Below are 16,543 nucleotides of genomic sequence, written 5' to 3'. Positions count from 1 at the left end.
GTTTGCTCTGTGGCATAAGAAAGGTACAACATTATCTTATTTTTTTAATTCTTATTTAACGACAAATTTTGAAGTTAACTTATGTGTCTTGCTTCCATTTTTGTAGATGCACGCATGTAAAAAGCGACCAAGCAACTAAAAAAAAAACATGATGTAGCGTCTTCCTTGTAGTGTGTACTGATGTTAAAGACAATATACACTTCATTGCACATGTACTATATCACTATATCAGAGTGTTTTGCAGCGGCACACGCACGCTTTATATAGGCACTTAAACATCCAAAAGGGTTTCCTTGGCTCAAAAGTGCATGCTGATTTTAGAAATAATGTAATTACGCAGCACATGTAATACATCACCATGGTGCTGAACACGTTATAATTCTATGAGTGTTGGGTTTCAGCACCACAGGCGTGCATGCGCGCTTTAAACACTGAAAAACAAAAAAGATACATAATGTTCCCATGGTCTGTGTATGTGCAGGCTGGTTTTAAAGATAATGTACATGTCATTGTACGTCTAGTACATCAAAGTAAACATTATAATAACAGAGGTGTAATGCCATCAATAATTGCTGCTTTTTTCAGGCTTCTGATTGGACAAAATGTGCATGACAGCAGATGTAGGCGTTCGTGTGTAGACATAGACACTTTTGAAACTACACTTGTGTGTTATGTTGAAGAGGATCATTTAGCCTACTAATGTGTATTTATAAGTGGTTAATTTATATAGGCTAGTAAGGTAAAGTTTTGTACCTGACATTTGTAAGGTATCAGATACATTGAACATCATGGCTTTTGCTAACGAAACAAATATGTTTTGCTCTTCGAAGTAATAACAAAATAAATGATTTAATTAAAACTTTTGTTTCATAATAATTGTCCCTGAGCTTGAACAAAACCTAATACGTGTTATTCGGAAACCGGAAAGTACACATACATGTACGATTTTAATTGATAACACAGACATTGAAAGAACATATGTTGAGCATTTTGGGTCTGGTAATGGATAGCTTTGCTGGAAACCTTACATCAAACATCTCAGTGGTAAAATAGCACAAGTACTGGAATCTTAGGAAAAACAAAGCACACTATATTGTACACTAGTTTTGCCGTATTTTAATTACTGTGTTAAAGTCTGGGGTAACACATACAAGGGCATGTTACCAAGGTCATGCACATTACAAAAAAGAGAACTGAGAATAATACACAATGTCGGCACAGTTGGGAACAAACAAATTTCCATCTTTATAAAGCCACAAATAATAAAATGTATGGATCTGGTGAAATTTAAAACCGTACAAGTAATATTTAATGCAAAAAATATCCCCCAAAAATGTTCAAAGACAGATATGGAAAATATCATGTGAGGGGTACATTTTATTTAAAGCAGCAGTGCGTTAACACAGCTTCATAAAGTATGTGAATATCAGTTTGTGGGGTGACTCTATTGAATCATAAAGCATCATTCAATTTATAGATTGATTGTACAGATATGGTGTTGTTTCTGCTCGGCAAGTATGCCTGACGCGCCTCCTACAGCGCCTTGGGTCAGCTGAAAGGTCATCAGCCGGGGCCACCACTCAAAGGAGTTCCGCTCTCTTTAACCCCGGAACGCCTCCTGGTGGCGGAGCGGTGGCAGGGACGTCTCCCTGCCACCCCCTGCAGCCGACCCATCTTATTGCCTCGACTCCCAGTACTTATCCCTCCTCCTCAGCCACAACCAGAAGCTTCCCTTTCCTGCTTCCTCAGCAAGGGCCTTGGTTTCCCTTTAGAGCTTAGCCCCGGTCGTTCCCACATCTTGGAGCAGCCTTGTTGTTGATGTACCGACGAAGCCCCGACAACCTACTTCCATAGGGTAGATGGTAGTGGACCAGCCTGCCTCTCTGCACTCAGCAGCCAGATCTGCATACTTGGCTGCTTTGCGCTCGTAGGCTGCCTGGATTCCCTCCTCCCAGGGGATGGTGAGCTCTATCAGCATGGCAGACTTGGTAGCAGCAGACCACAGCACGATGTCTGGGCGCAGTGAAGTGGTGGTGATCTCACGGGGGAACTGGAGCTGTTTGCCGATGTCGGCCCTCATACTCTAGTCCCTTGCCATAGAGAGGGGCCTCGTCGGCTGGTGTCTCCTTTGCCTTCCCCTGGCCTCACAAACATGACAGGAAGCTGCTTGGCTATGAGCTGGCTGTTGGTCTCTTGTCTACTGCTCTCCAGGACTTTGGCCAGTTTCATCAGGACTTGATCATGCCGCCATCTGTAGCGACCCTATGTCAGCGCGATCTTGCAGCTTGAGAGCAAGTGCTGCAGGCTGGCGTTGGGAGCACCGCACAGGGGACAGCTCTCCTCCTGGCCGAACCACTGGTGGAGGTTTCTAGGGCATGGCAAGGTTATGGTTGCCCTGAGAAGGAAGCTGAGTCTGCGTTGTGGCATCTTCCATAGGTCGGCCCAGCTGATGGGTCTGCTGATGGTACCTACCCAAGTGGTCCATCTCCCTTGGCAACCTTGAGACACGGCCTTGATGGTATATTGCTCCCGGTTCGCCCTTGAGACCTCTTCCACGACCATGGCTCTGCGTTCCCTTTTTGTGGCCTTGGACCAGAGGCGTGGAGAATCTCCCCAGCCAAGCCCCGCTCTCCCTACTTGCACCCTGCCAACTATCTCCTGGTGTTGAAGCCTGCCAATGGCCTTGGCGTCCTCTGGCCCTGCTTGTCACTTCCGGCCTGTCTGGGTGGGTACGCGTGCATTCCTCACTGTAGGATCTGAGGATTCTTCCAGCTCAAGAACCAATCTGGCCTTCTCCTACTTATAGCCCAGGGTGATGGACTGGATTGCCAGTGTCAGAGAAGCAACACGGTAGGCCCAGCCATTTTCGGATGTAGGAGTTGGCTAGTCTGTCCAACCCGTCTGTCCAACCCGTTGGATTATGTCCAACCCGTTGGACAGACCGCTGTTAAGGATTAAATCTCACACATCTTCAGTGGCCACATAACCCTTTGGTACAGTGTGAAGTTGTAGCACCACAACTTGTACTTTCCGGGGAGCTGGCTCTTGTTGACACTCGCTAAGCCTTCTGTGAGTTGTTTCTGTGCTGCCTTGCCTGCGTGCTTGTCGGACAGGTCCGCATTGTACTGCCTCCCTAGACTTTGGATGGACTGGTTGACCAGTAGAGGGATTTTCCTGCAACAAAGATGGTATTGTCGTTCCTGGTGCCTTTGCACAAGGAGAGGCTTCGTGACTTGGAGAATTTTATCTTCATCCGTGCCCATGTCACTAGCTCATCCATATAAAGAAATACAAAAAAACTTTTTGGTAGGTACAACAAAGAGGAGAAAACATAAAATATCTTATGGGTCTATTTTATTCATAGCAAATATATTTGATGAGAGCATTAAACGTTTTTGCTTCTTCCTCTTCATTTTCCTCCTTTTTCTTTATTTTGTTTAAATTGTATAGATGGAGGGTATTTTTGGTTGTTGTCATCAAAATAAAGGATATGACTAAACCACAGTCAAAATAGACTCTGGACCAAAGGTTGTGAAAACATGCATAAAACAAAAACGTTATTGGGACGCTTTCATGACTTAAAAACTCAAATATTTCAAAACAAAAATGCTGTGTGCAGGGTTTAAATACGGCGGTTGACAGTGTATGCGTCCACAAAGCTCTTGGTCGTAAACACAAAGACATGGACCAGTGTTAATATTACACCATATATTCCAGTCAATACGATATACTTCTACAATGATAACTTTGAAAACCTTTAACAATTTGAATCGTTAATAATTTTTCTACTCTGACCACTGATTGATTTGCATGTATGTTTCAGGCTTGGTATACCACTATATTGTTCCTGTTGCATAAAAAGGATGAATGGCCTGCCATGAACTCCAGTCATGAGGCCCGCACACATGAAACCCTCGTAAATGTCAGGTGTTTTTGAAGAGTGTCAGATGTTACATTTTCCTCGTCTTTATTCCACCTTTTTCTCCGCGCTCTGCTGTCACTGAGTCGCCCGCACTGATGTCTGTCTCCTGGATAATGTCAGTGCCTTCGGGGTGAATAGCACCGTGTGATCTCCTTCCCTCCACGCCTTCCTTGTCTTCATTTCTCCCTCCTGGTCTCTGCTGCACCTTTTTTCTTTGATCTACACCTTATTCTTTCTTTTAGTAAGCCCTGTGTGTCCCACTTTCTATTTTTCACTCTCCTTCTGTATAGCAAGATGAAAATCACTAAGCTCTCAATTATCCAACTATGCTAAAGGTCACAGTCATAATCCTTCCACATGACTGTCAACCATACCAGCACTTGCCATTAGCAGGACTTTGTCTTTTTTACCCTTTCCTCATATCAGCCACATTTTTCCCCAATTTGCATGTTGATATTTGAGTGTGGAAAAAGGCATTATAAGCATGTTTATTCACTCTGAGAAGAGGAATTGCTGAGTGCAAAAGCGCGATAATCACATTCGTATTCACTTGTGTCTGGCAATTATTATTCAGTGTTGGTCTTGATGCAAGATTAGAAGTGAAGTTAATAACCAGTGGGATCCAGACTGAAAAGATAAGATTCACCTGATATTTGTCCAAGGTTGTATGCAAAATTGTTTTCTGTTGACATGGCGTTACGTGCGGCTTAGTTGCACATCTGGCTTATTGCATGTTCACCCCACATCCCAAAAACATTTTAATAATTTAAGTTCTAAACTGGGCAGCACGGTGAAACAGGGGTTAGTGCATGTGCCACACAATACGAAGGTCCTGAGTTCAATCCCGGGCTCAATTTGTCACTCCTAATCGCTAAATCCCATGAAATCTTATACGTCTAGTCTCTTACGTGAATGAGCTAAATAATATTATTTGATATTTTACGGGGGCATCACGGTGGAAGAGGGGTTAGTGCATCTGCCTCACAATATGAAGGTCCTGAGCAGTCCTGGGTTCAATCCCAGGCTCGGGATCTTCCTGTGTGGAGTTTGCATGTTCTCCCCGTGACTGCGTGGGTTCCCTTCGGGTACTCCGGCTTCCTTTCACCTCCAAAAACATGCACCTGGGGATAAGTTGATTGGCAACACTAAATTGGCCCTAGTGTGTGAATGTGAGTGTGAATGTTGTCTGTCTATCTGTCTTGGCCATGCGATGAGGTGGCGACTTGTTCAGGGTGTACCCCGCCTTCCACCCGATTGCAGCTGAGATAGGCTCCAGCACTCTTCGCGACCTCGAAAGGGACAAGCGGTAGAAAATGGATGGATGGATGGAAGTTCTAAACTGTCCATAAGTGTGAATGTTTGACTCTGTGTTCTCGCAAGTTGCGATACACTACAACTAATTATGACCCCACTGAGGACAAGCGCTAAAGAAAATGGATGGATGGTTGGTTTACATCAGCTTTCCAGAACAAAACTTATCTGTCCGTCCATATCAAATCATTGGGGATGTGGGAGCAAGGAAGCCAAAGTAACCTGAGAAAACTCATACAAACCAAATTGCAGCAGACGTGCTAACCACTACAACACTGTGCCACAGAACGTATATAATACAAATAAAACACAACAAAAGTTGGGATAGATGGGACTTTTTCATTGGTAACGTCGTCATGACTTCACTTCTGGTCGTTCTCCTTTTTAAAGGGTCTATGCAGCTTAAATGTACCATACATCAGGTCTCGCCAACTGGCGGCCCGCGGGCCACATCAGGCCGCCAAAGCTTTTCATTTGGCCCTCCGAACATCACCCAAATAGGCTTGATGAATCCATTAAAACTAGGGTGGCTCATGTATGCAGTTCTTCCTCCACCCCGCAGGGGGAAACAGTGAGGCAAATGTGTCACAATGAAGCAGCATTGGGGTGAGTAGAAGAAGACTACTCATTCAACCCTGAAAAAAAAATCTAAATAAATCGCAAAAATCTGACTTTTAACTGACTGGACAACAAAGTATGGATGTTCTACCTTGAGCAAGTGCTCAAGTCATTGTTTTGCGTGAAGAAGGGCATTAAAATGTAAATTATTGAATGACAAGGCACTGTATATAACATTTTATCACAAACGTATTCCTGGCCACGTCATGCTTTGTTACCCATAAGAAAATTAAATCAAATGTGTCATCCTCACTCGCTCTGTGGTGGGCGTCATTAGTACTTCCTTTGCAAAGCAGAAGGTCTTAGGTTCCAATCCCGGTTGCCATAGAAGTTTTGTTGTGTTTTTTAAATGTATGTATGTCTCTCTCTCTCTCTCTCTCTCTCTCTCTCTCTCTCTCTCTCTCTCTCTCTCTCTCTCTCTCTCTCTCTCTCTCTCTCTCTCTCTCTCCTCTCTCTCTCTCTCTCTCTCTCTCTCTCTCTCTCTCTCTCTCTCTCTCTCTCTCTCTCTCTCTCTCTCTCTCTCTCTCTCTCTCTCTCTCTCTCTCTCTCTCTCTCTCTCTCTCTCCTCTCTCTCTCTCTCTCTCTCTCTCTCTCTCTCTCTCTCTCTCTCTCTCTCTAACAACCAAACAAAAAAAACACATGAAAACAAGAGGGAAACATCAAGAACAAAAGGTGGGAAACACAAGTACACAGAGCTTCTGCAAGGAACACCAAGTACAGAGGCACTATCATTAAAAAAAACAACCTACTGAAACATCTACAAATTAAAACGGAAGAAGATTAACATATTTAAACATTCAAACACAAATAATATCGCTCTTAAGTAGCCAGAACAATATTATGTAACATATTTCTTCTACCAATAAAGTATATTGTGTGGCTATTTATTTATTGTATTTTTAAAATAAAACTTGGTTATACGTGTAGAAGTATTTTGAGTCTGTTCAACAATACCATGATAATAATGATAACCTTGATAAATTTGTTGACAATAACTGTGATGTTAAATGTTCTTATTGTTAAATCCTTAGTCACAGGTGTGCAATGCACATCAACACTCAGGCTCAAGTTCTTGTTACGATATATTATTTTTGTAAGTCTTATTTCCTTTTTTCCCTGTAAAGATTTACAGCTGACAACTACAGGTTGCATAGTGTGCCATGCATTTATTTCTGTTGTTGTCCTTGTGTGCTATATGCTAAAGACCATTGAAACTATTGAGCATTCCTGAACTTGCATCTGGTGTGCATATAGAACTCAAAGCAAATACAAAAGTATCTTCCTATCAGTCACAAGTGAACAATTTCTGTTGGATGTAGTTCAAATTCCCACTTTCGCAAGTACGAATATTAGCTGTGTTATTAGCATTCCATGTTGTTGGTATTGTCATTCCACGTTGCTCACACCTCACAATCCTTATGTGAGACAAGAACAAATATCTATTTTTCTTTTTTGAGTATTCACACTGGGCAGCTAACAATGTAGCTAATGGGAGTCATCTATTCTGCCTATAAAGCCATCTAAAAACATCCAAAAACCGCCAACAATACTCCATTTACATGGCGCGACCTGCACATTAATCAAGTATTAGTGACATTGTTATTGTGAGAGCTAACGCTCTCCCGTCCAAAAGCAGAACCTAGTAACTCACTTCTAGCTGATTTTGATAAAACAAACGAAAACCAATCTATTTTATATTAAAGTCCCATCCATTCACAGAGATTTGATTTCTGCTTTGTTGATGTTAATTGGTATCCGCAATTCCAGCCTGCAATTTTCGTTCAGAATGTCCTAGTAACTCCAAAATTATTATCAGCTCAGTTTTGACCAAAATTGAGTTACTGGGTTTTGCCTTTGGACGGGAGCGCTGCGTAACTAAAGTATTTCCGATTGTGATTCTGATTAGTAAAACAACGCCTTGCTCATGAAGGAAGTAATGCGGCTGTTGACATACTGAGCCGGTGAGCTGCTGCATCGCATCTGAGATGGTAAAAGTTAATCAAAATTATGCCTCACACTTGTATAGAGCTTGTGTCCATAAACCAGGCCTATTCAACTGGTGTCTCGCTACATCCGGCCCGCCAAAGCTTTTAATTTGGCCCTATGAACATCACCCGAATAGGCTTGATGAAACCATTCAAACTAGTGTTGCTCATGTATGCAGGACTCCCACCATCCCACAGGGGGCAACAGCGACGCATATGTGTCCCAATGAAGCAACAGTGGGTGAGTAGAAGATGGCACTATCGACCCTAAAAAATTCAAAATAAATCGCGAAAATCTGACTTTTAACAGCGACTGGACAACAAAGTATGAATGTATTGAAATTGCTGACTTTAATGTCTTTTGTATTTGTGGTCGTGTTGTTTTTGTCTGTTTAACTCTGGCGATCAAAACTGGTAAATACATGTAGCGCTGAATTTTCCCGGCAGAGGGCAATAAAGCTACACCTTAGATTCAATTGTGTTAAACCACCTGCGCAATGTTAGCTGTGTGTATTAACACTAAACCATATATTTCATTTATTTAAAATACACAATGGACATTACATTTTTGTAACATTTATATTTTAAGTATTACAAACCTAAATAAAGGAAGACATATAAAGAAATAAAACAGTGAAAGAAAAATTATTCAAAAGAAGGAACATCAATCATCAACTAAACTTGGCAACTATCTGTCTAGCTGCACACGCTGAAAACAAGTAGCGAGGGCAGAATAATGAATGTATTCACAGTGCAGTGTGAAAGCTGATGTGTTAACTTTGTAAATAAGTAAACAGTCTCAAAAGAATATAACCTGTGTAGGCACTTTCTAAAGCATTATTTAAAAAAAATTATGTCCCATCCTTGAGACCTTGGGCTCTTGAAAACTGAGGCCCTCTTCATTATGTAGTTGAATCATACTTGCCAACCTTGAGACCTCCGATTTTGGGCGTGGTCGGGGTGGGGCGGGGGGCGTGGCTAAGAGGGTAGGAGTATATTTACAGCTAGAATTCACCAAGTCAAGTATTTCACATATATATATATATATATATATATATACACATGTATATAAAAGAAATACTTGACTTTCAGTGAATTCTAGCTATATATATATTTATTTTATTATATATATATATATATATATATATATATATATATATATATATATATATATATATATATATATATATATATATATATAAATAAAAGAAATACTTGAATTTCAGTGTTCATTTATTTACACATATACACACACATAACACTCATCTACTCATTGTTGAGTTAAGGGTTGAATTGTCCATCCTTGTTCTATTCTCTGTCACTATTTTTCTAACCATGCTGAACACCCTTTCGCAGTTACCCAGAAAGGTTTCGAGTACCACCAAAAAAAACTGAATCTCTGAAGACAGTATAAAAATCTGTGTTAAAGGTGTACACATACTGTTTGTATAATAAACATTATTCTGCTCTTGCTTTTTGCTGGTTAGCTTAGCAGATAGCTAACATGATATAATCCTTGATGAAAAAAAGAGTCCCAAGCGTCTGTAGTGTAGTTTAGGTCTTTTTAGCGAAGGATCAATCGTATATTTTGTAAAACTGTGAACAAAAACAAATAAACAAACATTTTACATTCAGCATCCATCTATATACAACAAAGCATCCAAACCAACAAAATGCTGCCAGTAATTAGCTTTCAACAATGGGCACAAATATCTTACTAAAGCAGTCTTAAACTGAAAATGCACAACTAATGTGTCACATTATACATATGCATGTAACATTCACATAAACTTACAGGTTTAGACCTTCAAAGTCTTCAAAGTCGAAAAGAAAGCTTAAAGCTTGCAGTACATCCTGTTTGTTTGACATCTGCTCTCAACTGTTCTCTACTGCTCTCTGAAACACACCCACACTAAGCTGGCTACGGCAAGACAGGAGGGTCAAATTAGAACACAAACTGCAAAACTGATTTCCACCACTAGGTGTCTTAGACAATAACATTGTGGGGCATAACACTCCCCGTCTGGTATTTTAAGATACCACTATGTCTTTTTACTGAGGAGCAGTACGACCTCTGAAACGGGTCTGGAATAAACCTTAGGGGTACCCTGTTTGATGATCTTCACATTCACTTTTCGAATCCTTCCGTCACAGCTGGGGAAGGTTTCCTCAATGATGCCGGTGGGCCACTCATTCCTCTTTACTTGAGTGTCTTTGAGAAGTACCACATCGCCTACTTGCAAGTTTGGTCTTTCTGACTTCCACTTCTTGCGGGGCTGAAGGGTCGTCAAGTACTCTTGTCTCCAACGTTTCCAGAAAGTTTCGGCTAGACTTTGAACTTGCCTCCATTGCTTGTTATAGAGATCTTTCAGATCCATGTTCCCTAGAGGAGCAGATACTGGATCAGTCTTTTGAGTAAGCAACATTGCGGGCGTGAGAACTGCTGGCATGTCAGGATCAGACGATACTGGAACTAGAGGCCTTGCATTCATGATTGCCATGATTTCACTCATGAGTGTCACAAGTACCTCGTGGGAGAGGCGACAGTTGTCCTTAAGCAACATAGCATCCAAAATGCGGCGTGCAATGCCGATCATCCTTTCCCACACACCTCCCATATGAGAGGAATGTGGTGGATTGAATATCCAGGTACAGCCTTTGTCCTGTAAGTGAGCTTTCAACTCAGTGTCTTCAGAGTTTATTTGCAGTTCTCTGCAAGCTCCAATAAAGTTTGTGCCTTGATCGGAACGCAGAAGTCTCACAGGCCCTCTGATGGCGGTGAATCTCCTTAAGGCATTAATGAAACTGGAGGTTGACATTGTCTCTATGAGCTCGATGTGTACCGCTCGTGTACTCAGACAGGTGAACATGACTGCCCAGCGTTTATTCTCTGCATATCCACCTCTTGTCCTGCGTGCTAAGATGGTCCAAGGCCCAAAGACATCAAGTCCAACGTTCGTGAAAGGAGGATTCAAGGTAAGTCTATCCGCAGGTAAGTTAGACATTTTCTGTTCTTCGAGCTTTCCTCTCATTCTTTTGCAGGTGACGCATTTGTTTATCACACTTGACACAAGTCTCTTACTTCCTGTTATCCACAGTCCAGCTGTCCGAACTGCGCCTTCAGTGAAGTGTCTGCCTTGATGGGCCACTTGTTCGTGGTAGTATCGTACCAACAAGGTAGATATGTGATTGTCTTTTGGAAGAATGATCGGATGCTTTTCTTCCCAGGTCATGTCTGCTGATGAATTCCGACCTCCGACTCTCAGCAATCCTTCATCATCAAGGATGGGGTCCAAACTCTTGAGCGGACTGTGTCGAGACAACTCTTCACCCTTTGCTAGGCTTTTCATTTCCTCTTTGTACACATTTTGTTGTGTTGTTTTCAATATGACCAGTCTTGCTTGACTGAGTTCATCTTTTTTCTGGATACCATCTGAAGTTTTCCAGAAGACTCTAGCCTTTTGGACAAGCTTGGCTATTGCACGAGTAAGAGATTTCCAGCTGGAGAATCTTTCAAACCGCTGTGAGCCAGGAAGTCCACTTGTGGCTTTCGTAGCATAGGTTGAAACTTGAGGGCGAACTTCTACATCAGTCTCAGGATGCAGAAGGTTAAATGCCTCTGGCTGTGGAACTTCATCCACTTCTGGATTTCTTAGAAAAGCTGGACCTGTCAGCCAGTTGGTATCTGGTAGGAGAGCCGCTGAGACAGACCTAGATCCGTGATCTGCAGGATTGAGTTTGGTGTTGATGTAGTGCCATTGCTCTGGGGTAGAGGACCTTCTTATTCTTGTCACTCTGTTTGCCACATAGACATAGAAGTTTCTGGACGCATTATGTATGTAGCCCAGTACGATCTTGCTGTCTGTGTAGAACTTGACTTTGTGAATCTCTACATCGATGTCATCCATTATTGTCTCTGCAATTTCCACTGCCAAGACGGCTGCACACAATTCCAAACGAGGAACAGTGTGAGCAGGACGTGGAGCCAGCTTGGATTTCCCCATGATAAACCCGACATGGCTGTGTCCTTCTGTATCGATTGCCCTGAGGTATGCTACAGCTGATATAGCCATAGTTGATGCATCTGAGAACACACAAATCTCTCTGCATACTGTGGCGAGCAGAGAAACAGAGATGTAGGTTCTCTGGATCTGGAGCTGCATAAGTTCCTTGAGGGAATATTTCCAGACATTCCACTGGATTGCTTTGTCTTCTGGTAGCGGAGTGTCCCAATCATACTCTTCTGTGGAGACATCTCTCACGAGTGCCTTGCCCTGAACTGTGACAGGTGCCACGAACCCCAAGGGATCATAGAGACTGTTGACCACTGAAAGGATTCCCCTTCTTGTAAATGGCTTTTCTTTGTCAGACACACAGAAGGAGAAACTGTCTGTTTGAAGGTCCCATCTGAGGCCTAAACTGCGTTGGAGTGGTAGTGGATCAGATGTCAGGTCTAGATCCTTAAGGCCTTTGGCAAGGTCTTCTGGGGGGAAAGCATCCAAAACAGTGTTGCTGTTAGATGCTATCTTATGTAGCCTGATGCTTGACTCTACCAACATCTCTCTTGCATTTGACAGTACGGTGATGGCTTCCTCAGCATTGGAGAATGAGGCAAGCCCATCATCTACATAGAAGTTCCTCATTATGAACTGCTTAGCATCTGTACCATGTTCTCTCTCTCCCTCTTCAGCTGCCCTTCTCAAGCCATAAATGGCCACAGCTGGCGAAGGGCTGTTACCGAACACATGCACTGTCATTCGGTATTCAGTCACTGGTTTTGTGAAGTCGTTGTCTTCGAACCACAAAAATCTTAGAAAGTCACGGTGTTCATTCCAGACTGTGAAACAGTAAAACATCTGCTGTATGTCGGTGGACACTGCAACCGGCTCTCTGCGGAAGCGAATAAGGACTCCAAGAAGGGTATTATTCAGGTCCGGTCCTTTCAAAAGGACGTCGTTGAGTGAAATGCCTTCGTGCTTAGCACCAGAATCAAACACCACGTGTATTTGATCCAGCTTTTGGGGGTGATAGACACCAAAGGTTGGTAAGTACCAGCACTCTTGCTTCTCCTTCAATGGTGGAGCTAGCTCTGCTTGTCCTGAGTCAAAGATTTTCTGCATGAACTCTGTGTATTGTTCTTTCATAACTGGCTTTCTTTCCAGTGTGCGACATAGAGATGACAGTCGTTTTGCTGCTTGCTCTCTATTGTTCGGCAGACGTTGTCTTGAGAAACGGAATGGTAAGGGTGCTACCCAGGTGTTAGCCTCATTCATGTAGACATTGTTGTCCATGATCTCAAGGAAGGCTTTGTCATCAATAGACCATGCTATTTTTTCATCCTCCTTTGTCCTCTCAAAATGTTGCTTCCAAGTTCATCAGTGTCATCTTCCTGGAGACCTGTCTCTTTACGTGACCTTGGTGTGTTCTTGTCGAACTTTTCTTTCACATGAATAACACTTGTACATGGACTCAGGAACGACGTCCGTCCATTAGGTAGGACATTGGTCCTATAGACATTAATGCTGCTTGGCTTGTGGACTCCCTTTAGACATACGTCTCCGACAATGACCCAGCCGAGGTCCAATTTCTGAGCATACGGTGCATTGTTGGGTCCATTGTACTGTCTACGTACTTTGTGTACACGTAGGATGTCTCTGCCGAGAAGCATGACAATATCTGCGTCAGGATCAATAGCTGGTATTTTATCTACCACTGGCTTGAGGTGCGGATAATGATGTGCTATTTCTGCTGAGGGGATCTCTGTACGGTCATCAGGCATCATATCACACTCAATTAATGTTGGCAGTGGGATCTGTACACTGCCATCTATTGACTCGACAATGAGATTATTTGCGCGTCGTCTTGATGTTTCCATGACCCCTGCACATGTTTTAAGGGTGTAAGGAGTGGCACCTGCTCCAATGTCAAACAGGTCAAATAGCTCACTCTTGGCCAGCGACCTGTTACTCTGCTCATCGAGGACAGCATATGCTTTAACAGCTTTCTCTCGTTGACTTGCAGGGTATACACGGACCAAGCATATTTTGGAGCATGATCGGGCGCCAACTGCCTTCCCGCACACCTCTGTGCATTTTGACTTGACCTCTGGAGGCTCTTTCTCTTCTCGCTCCCCGCCTTGATCTTCAATGACAGCAGGGCTCTCTGGTTTTCTTACTGCTGGGCTAGGGTGTAAAGCAGTTGGGTGCCTACTACTGTCGCACTCTTTGCACTGCACAGTTTTATCACAGTCCTTGGCAAAGTGTCTTGTTGAGGCACAACACTTGAAACAGATGTGTTTCTCCTTGAGGTAGGCTATCCGCTCTTCTAAGCTCTTGTTGCGGAAACCATAACATTTTCTTAGGGGATGGGGCTTATTGTGTAAAGGACACACTCTGTCTGGATCTTCAACCCTTTTCTCCTCCTTGTTTTGCTTGCCTGCATCTGCTTTAGACACATCAGTTTTCCTGGTAAACACAGATTGTTTGATTTCTTTCTGTAGTTTATCTGTCCTGTTTGAACCACCACCAAGATCAGCAAAGCTGGGGTCATTTCGTATCTTTGCTTGGTCTTGAATAAATTGTACAAAGACGTGAAAAGGAGGATATCGAACTTGAAAGTCTTCTTTATATTTCGAGCCAAATGAGATCCACTTCTCCTGAAGGTATATAGGGAGCTTTTGCGCTATAGGAGTGACTCCCCGGGGAGTGTTGAGGTAAGAAAGTCCAGGTAGAAATCCATCTCGTCTTGCTGCTTCCAGCTCTAGCAATAGATCTCCTAGGTCCTGTAATTTTTGGTTGTCCTTATTTGCAATCCTTGGAAATTCCTCTAACCTCTTCACCATAGCATCTTCAATGATTTCAGCTGACCCATAGCATTCCTCCAGCCTCTTCCACAACTTTGAGAGTCCTTCTTTAGCGTCATGGATGTAGGCTGAACGGATTCGTTTGGCCAACTCTGCAGACTTTGGTCCCAGCCACTTGGACATTAAACCTGACTCCTGGCTGTAGGTGAGGTTCAAGCCACCAATGGCATTGATAAAGGAAGCCTTCCATACCCAGTAGTTCTCAGGTCTATCATCAAACATCAGGAGACCAGTGCTAATTATTTCTTTGCGATTGAGGTTTTTGTCTAAGTTTGATTGATCACGTGGGGGCATGTGGTTAAATGCACCTTGGTGGCTAGGCTGCTGGTCTCGGGGGCGTGCGTAGTGAAGTTGCTGGGTGAAAGATCTTTCTTGAGGGAATTTCACAGGGGTGGTGGGTCTGCTCTGGCGTTCCCCTTGCCATTTGTGCAACAAATGAAAAGAGTTGCTTTTTTCTGCACAACTGCGTACATCCATACTGTCCATTTCCATATCACCGTTGTCCATGTATTGCTGGCGCTTTGGCGATAAGACGGAATCACCGTTGTCCATGTACTGCTGGCGCTCTGGTGAATAAACGGCATTTTGTTTTGGATGCCGGAGTTGTTGCTGACCATGATCCACAGAATGTTGTTGCACATATTCCCTAGTGCGTTGCTGTGAGGAATAGGGAGCCAAACCTGTTATACTTTGCCTTGAAGGCTCTCCAACTTCATTCTCATAAGCTTCCAAGACTTCAGCCTCAGCGCATGCTGCTTCAGCAGCAGTCCGTACCTTCAGCGCGTCAAGGTTAGCTTGTACTTCAGCTGCTCTACATTGCTGTTCCGCTTCAATCTCCGCTTTTTTCTTTGCTTGTTCAGCTTCGATCTCCGCTTTTTTCTTTGATTGTTCAGCTTCAATCCGTGCCTGCTCGATTTGCATGTCTGCTTGTCTTTGCGCAAATATAGCCATGACTCTTGCAGCTTCGGCTCTGGCTCTTGCTCTGACAGCCAAACCTTGTGATGAAAGTCTCGAACTGCCAGAGTGATTAGTACGACTGGAGCGTTCAGAAGGTGCACCTCGATCTTCAGCTTTAAGGTTTTGATCATCCATGATATGTTGTTGAATGTCTTTCTGGCCTGCAGTTGTAATGGCTCACTTTCTTTTGTAAGCAGACTGAATGTTAAACCTTTTTACTATTCTGCTCTTGCTTTTTGCTGGTTAGCTTAGCAGATAGCTAACATGATATAATCCTTGATGAAAAAAGAGTCCCAAGCGTCTGTAGTGTAGTTTAGGTCTTTTTAGTGAAGGATCAATCGTATATTTTGTAAAACTGTGAACAAAAACAAATAAACAAACATTTTACATTCAGCATCCATCTATATACAACAAAGCATCCAAACCAACAAAATGCTGCCAGTAATTAGCTTTCAACAATGGGCACAAATATCTTACTAAAGCAGTCTTAAACTGAAAATGCACAAATAATGTGTCACATTATACATATGCATGTAACATTCACATAAACTTACAGGTTTAGACCTTCAAAGTCTTCAAAGTCGAAAAGAAAGCTTAAAGCTTGCAGTACATTCTGTTTGTTTGACATCTGCTCTCAACTGTTCTCTACTGCTCTCTGAAACACACCCACACTAAGCTGGCTACGGCAAGACAGGAGGGTCAAATTAGAACACAAACTGCAAAACTGATTTCCACCACTAGGTGTCTTAGACAATAACATTGTGGGGCATAACAAACATGTTATTGTTTACAAATGAGGGTTAAGAGTTCAGTACTAAAAAAAAAAAAAAGAATGTGGCTTAAGTACAGTTTTTTTAATTGAGCTGCTGCATTTTTTGGTTGGGTTGT

General features: G+C 42.7%; 1 protein-coding gene across 1 annotated transcript; it reads right to left on the bottom strand.

The window, feature by feature from the left end:
* Positions 1–9,358: 9,358 nt before the first annotated feature.
* On the bottom strand, positions 9,359–13,127 carry LOC133608203 (uncharacterized). Its single transcript, XM_061963407.2, has 2 exons — positions 9,632–13,127; positions 9,359–9,432 (listed from the first exon to the last, which is right to left on the bottom strand). The coding sequence occupies exon 1, from the start codon at positions 13,125–13,127 to the stop codon at positions 9,879–9,881; it is 3,249 nt and encodes a 1,082-aa protein (XP_061819391.2). The 3' UTR covers positions 9,359–9,432; positions 9,632–9,878.
* Positions 13,128–16,543: the final 3,416 nt, after the last annotated feature.

This window comes from Nerophis lumbriciformis, linkage group LG06 (assembly GCF_033978685.3).
Source record: "Nerophis lumbriciformis linkage group LG06, RoL_Nlum_v2.1, whole genome shotgun sequence".
Taxonomy (NCBI): Eukaryota; Metazoa; Chordata; class Actinopteri; order Syngnathiformes; family Syngnathidae; genus Nerophis; species Nerophis lumbriciformis.
Note: the sequence above shows the minus strand (reverse complement) of the source record. Positions and strands in the feature narration are given on the sequence as shown.